This window comes from Prorops nasuta, unplaced genomic scaffold (genome assembly GCF_024137725.1).
Source record: "Prorops nasuta isolate Cenicafe-Biocafe unplaced genomic scaffold, Cenicafe_Pnas_1.2 PNAS00003, whole genome shotgun sequence".
In the NCBI taxonomy this organism is placed as follows: Eukaryota; Metazoa; Arthropoda; class Insecta; order Hymenoptera; family Bethylidae; genus Prorops; species Prorops nasuta.
This window is the reverse complement of record NW_027116800.1, coordinates 10,596,993-10,606,860: the sequence shown is the minus strand read 5'-3', so window position 1 is coordinate 10,606,860 and position 9,868 is coordinate 10,596,993. Positions and strand designations below refer to the sequence as shown.

General features: G+C 39.0%; 1 protein-coding gene across 1 annotated transcript; it reads left to right on the top strand.

Annotated features, from left to right (window-relative positions):
• Positions 1 to 391: 391 nt before the first annotated feature.
• DCTN6-p27 (dynactin subunit 6) lies at positions 392 to 1,756 on the top strand. Its single transcript, XM_066747084.1, has 6 exons — positions 392 to 488; positions 707 to 753; positions 820 to 990; positions 1,059 to 1,186; positions 1,247 to 1,389; positions 1,459 to 1,756. Exons 2-6 carry the CDS (start codon positions 716 to 718, stop codon positions 1,546 to 1,548), a joined length of 570 nt encoding a protein of 189 aa, XP_066603181.1. The 5' UTR covers positions 392 to 488; positions 707 to 715; the 3' UTR covers positions 1,549 to 1,756.
• The last annotated feature ends 8,112 nt before the right edge of the window (positions 1,757 to 9,868 follow it).

Below are 9,868 nucleotides of genomic sequence, written 5' to 3'. Positions count from 1 at the left end.
TTTAATTGTATTGTTAGTCAATATTGGATAGAGACAGAAGGAATAAATCAAACGTAAAGGTAATACTATAGCTAAACATTTTATGGCTTTTCATTTTATTGCATTCGCAAAAAAATCAGCTGATATCCATTGAATTTACAATAATTTTTATTCTTTATCCATTTTTACTTTTCTACTAAACATATAGAATAGGAGCAAGATATTTCCATCTCCTAAAATCTAAACTGGATTCTTTTGTAAATAAATTGTAAATAGTGCTTTGGTTGGTGGTATCCGTACCCCGTGGTATAGTTGCTTACGTCTCAGGCGGCGTACATACCCAGGTGTATCTACCGAGTACCACTACGGTAACGGTATATAGTAGTATATACGGCGGCCACTGGCCCAGTAGTGGCGTATACTGCCAGTCGCCATCGTCGCCATAGAAGACGACGACGCAACCAGTATCATCATTAGTACATACATCCCACTGATCAGTGACCACTACGGTAAAGAAGTTTTTGACGTTTAATAAACTTTTTCATGTGAAATATGAATGATCAAAATATCGTTATAAAGATATTCAAATTTATTTATTGTAATATAAAATTGCCACCAACTCTTATTCATGAATATAAATAAATACATTAAGCCTTACATCAATAATTTTTCATTAAAGTATATTAGGTGAATGATACTCCATTATAACCTACATTTTATTTAAAAGGTCTTAAAAATGCTGAATGTTAGTGGGTCTGGAACTCGTCGCTCCAGGTAAGTTGATTACAATAAATATAACATACAATATTAATTTGTATCTTTCTAATTTTTAAATTATAGCACGAGAAATACTCTAGAGGCCGTAATATGTGAAGAAAGTATATTGGAAGGTGAGATCACTATTGGACCAAGAACCGTTGTTCATCCAAAAGCCAGAATTATAGCAGAGGCTGGGCCTATAATTATTGGGGAAGGAAATATTATAGAAGAAATGGCTATTATAACCAATCGGTAAATCAGATTGATCTCTTTTGCTTTTATTGAACAAATTTTATTAATTATTCAATAACTGTATATAGTTTGCCACCGGGTGCTCCTGAACCAGCAACAGTACCAGTACAAATAATAGGGAATTACAATGTTTTCGAAGTTGACTCTGTTTGCGAAGCAATGAAAGTGGGGGACAATAACATTCTAGAAGCAAAAGGTAATTGTTTCTAACTTTTTATTTATTCTTTCAATTTAATATTATTTATTTTCCTTGTAGCATATGTTGCACATCAAGTAGAGGTTACCAATGGGTGTGTAATTGGAGCTGGATGTTCGTTGAAGGAAGCAGAAACACTACCAGAGAATACAGTTATCTATGGTCAGGAGTGTCAACGTCGCGAAATGAATGATAAGCCTTTTGTAAGTGTAAAACAAAGCAAAATCTTTCGGAAATTCTAGGTAATTATTTTTAACTATTCTATTGTTTAGCCACAACTTGGACAATTGGATTACTTGATAAGGGTATTACCTAATTACCACTACTTACGTAAATCTAGTTCAAAAGAAGCAAAAAGTTGAAAAATTTAACGTGAATCTATAAAAAATATATTCTTTATTACTCAATATTGTATTTATATTAAAATGAGACAAGAAGCTAATCTGTAAAATAATCTCTTTAGAAATTCATTTTTTCCCAATAAAAAACAAGAAAAAAAAAATAACCAATATTTTTTTTTGAGAATATCGAAGTTAGATCAAGCGAATCAATAAAAAGGATAAAATATAATATCTGCCATTTTGATTATATGACTTTTTTTCTCGACTGCAAGACCCCTGGAGAATCCGACGTAATGATAAAAGATATATCTATGAATATGAATTAGCGTTTTGCAATGTGGAGGGTTATTAGTTGCGAGCCATTTACGGCACTTGTCAGCTTAACCATCCGCAGTGGCTCTCATATTTGTTTGAATTTAATATATATTTAATTTTATACGTTTTTCAACAATTGAGAGATTGAAATAACAAAAGAAATCGCTAAAAATATATCGAAGAGCAATCGCAACATTTCAATATATAACAAAAAAAGAACTGTTATTGAAATTGGTAAAAAGAACAAGGGTAGAACGTTGCTAGAGTTAAATGATCGTTATGGCAACCCCTCGCACTCGGTTCTTGTCGCGAAAAGTGGTGACCCGAGAGAGCTGTCATATTTTGACGTCCACACGGATAGGAAAAGGGGGTGGTCCCGGGTAGAAATTATTTTTCGTCGCATTATGACGATGGGAGGACAGAAGAGAGAGAGAGAGAGAGAGCGTGGGAGAAGGTAACGAAGGGGAAAACCTCTAATGGTTCGCCGGGCAAATTTACGGAAGCAGCTACTCTCTCTCTCTCTCTCTCATTTCCCCTCTCTTCATCCACTGTACAAAAGCCACCCCCACCTGACATCTACCCCTTCACCACTTTCCACAGCCCTTGCGAGGCGAATTGTCTCCGGATCCCTTGCCAAGCGTGATTTCCACTCGTGTGCTCGTGGACATATCATATTTCGCTTCTCGACTACACAATGATACACTTTATGCATATACAAATGACTCGGGACGACCGTAACGAAAGTGCGCATATTAATAGGGCGCGAACATGGAATATTTCCTTTTTTGAAAAACCTCCCCTCGATTTCAAAGATCCTCCGCCACACCAATCCCAAGGGAGTAGATTTCAATTTTTCATTCATTCGTCTTTTATACCCCAACGCTATTCCACACGCGTGAAAAAGCATGCATAATTTCAAACAAAATGTAAACTGAAATAAGCAAATAAAGTTTGGATTTCGTTGCGACGTTCGGCCATCGCGATCTGCCGTGCATGGCATCTAGAGAAATGACAATTATCATCGGTGTATATACAAATTATCAGCATGCAATAGCAGCGCGCTATAATTACCAGTTTTTCAGTAGCCACTGTCGAGCAACGCAAGCATCAAATTCGACTTTAATTAGTATTACTTTATTTAAACTAGGCTTTTCCACCAAGTCAATCGCCGATTGGTCTTTAATGACGATCGGTGCTTGATCCATAATTATTAACCGATAATCGCGGATAATTAGTGATTTGATGGGTTGTTGGCAAAATGTCCGAATTGATTTATCGGTGAGCGGTGTTCGCGTCGTAATGGGATTTTCGTGTGTTTGGATTTGCATATATGGATCTCTCTCATACCGGATACAAATAATAATAATTGACGTCGGCGTCGGGCGAGCTACGTCATCGCGTCGTCGCCTCGCGTTCTGAGTTTGACAGAGACGAGCCTCGATCGTCACGAGTAGCAAATTAGACTGACGAGCGTTGCGAATTCTTGTCTCTCTTAACATTTCCATTGTGCCGTTGTGCGTGCCATTTCACGTCCCGGACCCTCTCCTGGTAAGGCCGATCTCGTCTGCGCTTCTTTTTCTCCAAATAAAAACTCTCTACTTTTTCATAACGTTATGTATATTGTTATAGATAAATAAAAAAGTACACAGAACTTAGAACCAACAATTTATTTCCACGTTAGAAAATCTTCCAGCTCCTCACAGCTCCGATTCTAATTCATAACTGCGAACTCTCTCATCAGTCAGGTCTTCAACAGCCCGTCCTTTTGCTTGATCTACTTTATATTAACATCAACAAAAACTAATAAAGCTTCTTCTTCCATTACTCTCCTTGTTGATGATCCAATCTCCTTACAATATGTATATATATATATATATATATATATATATATATATACTACGTAAACGTATACAATGTGTTTAATGCACCATTAATACACTTGTTCTTTAAGACGAAGCGTCTGAGGGAGAACGGCGTATATTTATCTTTATATTGAGATGCTCGAGGAAAGAAAATACTCTCGAAATATGTATTTTATCGAATAAACTATACTGATGTATGTCGTCCGGTCGAATCGCGATAATATAAATAGGATAAAGTCGTACAAGTTAATAATGGATTTATATAGACGAGCCATCAAGCGACTGCATCTTCATAATTGGATTTGCAAAAATGTCTGACTTTATTTGTTCGATTCGAGATTATATTATTTTTCGCAGCGCTATTATATCGCTGTAGCGTGTAATTTAATTACGTCCGGTCGTATATGACGTCATCATGCAGTCAAGTTATTTCTCCGTAAAACGGCATTATAATTCGTTAACGTTAATCGAGGTGAATCTCTTGAGCTAAAATCATAATGTCCTATCAAATATTCAGTTATTTGATCAAATTCTGCGAATATTCTTGGAAGAGTGGACCAATAGTATTTTCACACCTTCAAGAGATATTAGTATTTTGGTTTTAATATATATACACTTTGCATTAATATGGAGTTACCATTTTTTTGTTAACATTTAGTAAAATTATGTGAAAATAAATTGCTAAAGTGTATATATAGTAAAATAATTAGTATATCGATGTTGGATGGAGTTGGAAGATGCGGTAGTATCTGGATAAACGATTTAATCGGTAGGATGAATAATTCGTAGGCGGTCGCTCAGCAGTTAAACGCAGGAGCCGGATCGACGGCGAATCAGATCCGCCTACGATGCTGCGTTTGGGGGGAAACCAGCCGTAAAATCTGAAAGGGGCGAAGCTCGCAACTCTCTCTCTCTCTCTCTCTCTACGCTCCCTTTTGGATACAGTAGAGCAGAGCAGAGCAGCAGACGACTCTGTGACGCGATTATGCTAACGAAGTTATTCTATTGTAACGCTGTTTACAACAACGCGAGCATTAAGGCTACACCAGAACAATAGCGTCGCCTCCACTCTACCACCATCTCCAAAACGTGTTAGACGATCCTACCAAATAGCAGCGTTTTCTTCTTTCATTTCTCTTCGGCCACACTACTCCGCACTTTGACATGACTTACCACACCGAGACATCCACGCATTCCCCGCCCGAGAACGTCAACTAGATAATATATACAACCCCTGAAAAATTTATACGTTTCTAACGAAACCCTATAGTAAATCCTGCAGAAAATTCTAAATAGTATCGCGTATATACCTATTGCAGATATGACTTTTTCTTTGACTTTCTGCAAAATATTTTCATCAATTGACGCCACAACACTGGTGGTTATTGCTTTTAAAATTTTATCGCCTCGCTTTATACGAAGAGCCGATAATGAGTCAGACCGATAATGCGGATTAATCTCATCGCTCTGTAAAACCAATCTGTCGAATGACCTGCGTGTTTCAATTGCATCCTCGATCCCAATCGCGATAGGAAAATGACAGCTGTTTGGATACAATGATTTTCCCTCGGTATTCAGTTTTATTTGTTCGTAATTTAATTATTCGGTGCACTTTGATTAATCCTCGCTTCTCTCTATTTAGAGATTGTGGCAGGTGACGATTTAGCATAAAAATTACAGGAGCTTCCACAATGATCAGGTACGCTTATTAGAGAGCGCGATAATACTTGAAATCGATGCGATGGTAGAATCGCTATTCATTCCAAGCAAACGCAAACGCGAATTCGATCGAACAGAAATTCTATTGAGAAGTGGATAACACGTTGCATTGAATTTCAAGCGAAACGTGAATAGAAACTCGTACATTGAATATCTGGCTCGCGAATACACGTGCGAATATTGTGAATGACAGTTATCGACCGCCGCATATATTTTGCGTTGATAAGCCTCATCGAAAATTCCCTGGATCGCGTTCCTTCGTTAGACGAGTAAGCTCCGTCTCGTAAAATATCAAGATTATGCTTGAAATAATTCAAGTGATTTTATTCTCGTCTAATTATCGAATTTTTGCTTCTCGTGCTTCGCGTCTGCTATTGAGGCCACCCGAATATTTCACTGTTATTATATATATTAATTTTATTATATTGACGTATATACATATATCGTATGGTTCTTGGAGAATTATTAACAATTTATAAGAATCTCGCGGGGAAATGGCATTTTCTCTGTGTCCCCTCCGAAATGGAAGGGCCGCTACTTGACTGAAATTTAACTTTCAAATGTAAAGTAGCGTTTCAATGCTCTGCTACATTTAACGATGGGGTGATTTCGCATTGAAAATTATGGGTGAAAATAATATTTGCAGATATCGGGAAAGGAACAAGCAATAACTTTTTTCCAAGTCGGCCGTCGAAAGACTTTGTAATAAATACATGAATCGGGGATGGTGGGGTGGAAATTGATTAAGAAGAGGGGAAGGGGGGGTTGGCAGGGAAATGATCGGAGACCATCGTCTTTAGGGGGATGTAAAAAAAGAGAAGACGAAGAAGAAGTAACGGCGCCTCCGGAGAGACGTGAGCAATTCATGGTTGACTGAAGCCGGCATTTATGTGTCCAGTGTAGCGTGCAGACGATTCGGCAGGATTATTCGTGAATCCCGGCGCATAGCCAAAGCATCAGCCATTTCCGCCGAATCGTTTATGCATCGTTTATGCATCTGTCCCGTCACCGAAATTCTTGTCCCCTCATCCCTCTTATGACGCATTAGCTTCAGCCTCCCCACTCCAAAACCCGCCAAATTTCCCACAACCCCTTTTCACTTCAAACTGCACATTTTTCCAGCGTGCTAATATATGCATGGCTGCGCGCGTCCTTTATAAAACGCGTCAATCTCTATTTAAACATCGTCGTCTGGCTCGGTCATCGTCGAATTCGAGAAGCGATCGATATATATCTGTAAATTAATGTTTGCTTAAAGGGTACGGGAGGGGTGTATCCGGGGGGTTTTCCAGTGGTTAAAAAGGCTTTCTACAGGAGTGACGAAAGTCACGAGTGGAATTCGGGAACTCGTTAAAGGAAAGAACTCCTGAGCCAGATGCGTGGGAGGATGGTAATTGCTTCCTGCGGTGTCCGGTCTTAATTAACAATTAGTTTTTGCAGCGATAGATCAGGCCACGATGTCAGCGTAAGGACGACACGTTGCAGTTGATCAAAGAGAGCGCCGCGTACGGATTCCAAAGCTTGCGCATCGCGTCACGTCGCGTAGCGTACCGTGGTGCATTGAGTTTCAAGGATACATGCCGGATAATCTCACATCCTAAATTCTTTCGCCACAACCGTCGATAGCAGCGCGAGTTTCTTCAAATTTGGCACAGATAAATCATGCAAAATTTAGACGCAGTCATATATTTTTAACGAATCGGTCGCAGCGTTTACGTCACGTGGTTGGATATAATATATATATATATATATATATATATATATATATATGTATGCATATACATATGGTATTTCACTAATTTGTCGGCGGGACTTTGTCGGTTGATCAATCGGTTTCGTAATTACCATGCATCGCCAGGCCGTACCTTCTTTCGAGAATCAGCGCTCTTTCTCTCTTTGCTCATTGTTCCCCTATAGCTTGTTCTCCTTGGCAACAATAAGAGCCAATGATACGTCGTTATAACTGATAATTATATTTTATTATAATCCTGTTTCTTATCAATCTTATTTCGATGATCAAATGCATTATAGCAAATGAATTATTGAAACACATATTCCTGATACTTCTGAGAAATTAGTCACGCGATGGATTGAGAATTTATCGAAGAGGGGAAACGTTATAATCTGAAGACCGTTTCAATTATGAAACCTCCTTATAAAAATGACGTCTTAGAGTCTATGAAATATAAAGTGTTGGTCTCTTTAAAAATCCTATTTCTATATAAATCTTTCGATGATCATATATATAATAGCGAATGAATTATTGAAACATATGCCAATTTTGTGAAATTTATCATGCAATAGATTGAGAATTGATCGAAGTAGGGAAATGTTTGTTAAAAGTTTATGATTGGAGACTGTCCTAATTATGGAACCGCTTTATAAGAATGACGTGTTAGTCGATGGAGCGGATCTGTTGGTCTCTTTAGAAGCTGCAAACATTTCGTAGACGACTAAACGAGTCTATCTTGAGAGAAGCTGCGGTGTCCTCGAAGCGAAATGGGACATGGGCGCAATTATGCGTGAAATGAAGGCGACGAAGCGTGCCACGTTGTGCCCCAAAGTGCCGGCTGCCTGAAGATCCGTCAACGCGCGCGCCGTGCATCCAAAATATTCACAATTCTCGACCCTGAATCTCCGGATCCTCCATCATCTTCCATACGTCTCTACAAGTGCACACCACGTGTCTCGATTATGCACTTCTCGATCTCGCATCGAACCATTTCTTTCTCCTTTTTAAATCGATACGAGTTTTACGAAAACGACAACACACTGTTATATATGTGTGAGAGTGATAATTAAACAAGCAAAATATTCATCATTGTCAGTTACCTATAAGTCTTCTGATGCTCCTTCCCCTTGCATAGCTTTTTACAAGGACGTGTCACATGCACATGTTTATAATTTAAATAATCTTGTTTTTTTTCTATTGAATTATTTGATTTCAATTATGTTTTCAGTTGACAGGATTTCCCTGCTACAGGAGACACCTAAAGTGTCTCTCTTCCATCATTAACCTTGAATCTCTTGAATCACGGTCCCTTCGTCCATATTTTTGTGCAAGTACATGTCACGCGTCTCTTTCTACTGAAACAATCCACTATCCATTTCTCTTTATTTAATGATATCCATCTGCGCTTTTCATCGATAGTTTTGCAGAGACAGGAGAAAGCTGCGAAAATTCACTTGATAGTGAATATCGATGATGCCATCTTGAAGCTCTTGGTTCTCAATCCTTTTCAATATTTTTCTTACAATTGCAGACCACGTGCTGTTCCTTAATAATATTCTACACAGTACTCCCCATATTGAGTGATTTTATTATTCTTTTTAATAAATCAACGTAGAATGTGTTTTACGGAATGAAGACAGGTACAGCTTGAATTAGAAAAAGAAAATTCAATGTGATCGATCATGAATCATCCAATTCTCCACCCCCTCCCTTATATACTTCCTCAAGAATCTTCTTTACAAGTACACGCCGTACGTGTCTCTCCGAAGAATTCTACTTGCACTTCTCTCCAGATAAACCAATATAATTTCATTAATCTTTTTTTTATCGTCGAACGAAGGAAAAATTTCGTGCTGTGCTGACAGCAGTCATCACGAATGTAGGTGTGTGCAGAGTATTGCGGAAGTGGTGAGTTTCCCTCAGCGAGGAAAAGCAGGTTGATAGGCACGCAAGCAGGGTGCACGAGGTAGGCTCTGGGTCTATTATTTACTCGAATAATTTGTCGAAGCAGTCTGGCATGCTGATCCATTACGGACGCATTGGCGAACGCGCTGGCTTGTTTTCAGGACGCCCACCAATTTGCTAGCCATCGATTTACCTTAAGCGCGCGTGCGTCAGTCCAGCACGCACTCCGCCCACCTCCAGACAAATATAAACCTACTCACGCAACCCCACGAGAAACCACCCCCAACCCCGTTTCTCCTGAAAATCCACTAATTCACGAGTAGAACGTTATTTCTCCAACTCTTATATATTATTAGAACTATACACCTTGTCCAATGGCGACCTCGAAGAGGCTCGTGTAAAATCGAACGAAGGAAAATTCGAGAAGCCTGGGTGAGAAACCGATTTGGCGAGTTGAAAATTAGCGTGACATGCGAAACGCAGCACATGTCATTTACGAATTTCTTCGACAGATGTATATCTATATATATATATTGTACACTAACGGTAACCGGAAATCACGCAACAGCGTTGTTTCCAATTTCACGAGGAAGCTTGGTTGTAAAATTTTGAAAGGCATTTCCCCGGGTAGCGAGGTTATGGTATTTCTCGCGAGAGGGTTGCTTTGGGAGAAGGAGGGATTTTTGCGCTGGATAAATAGCAAGGAGGAGAGAGTCGAAGCGGAAAAGAGAGGCGTTGGAAGAGGAGATGACAAATTTGTAGCGAGAAAGTTTCGGTCCCTTCCGGCGACGCTGTACGGGTATATAGG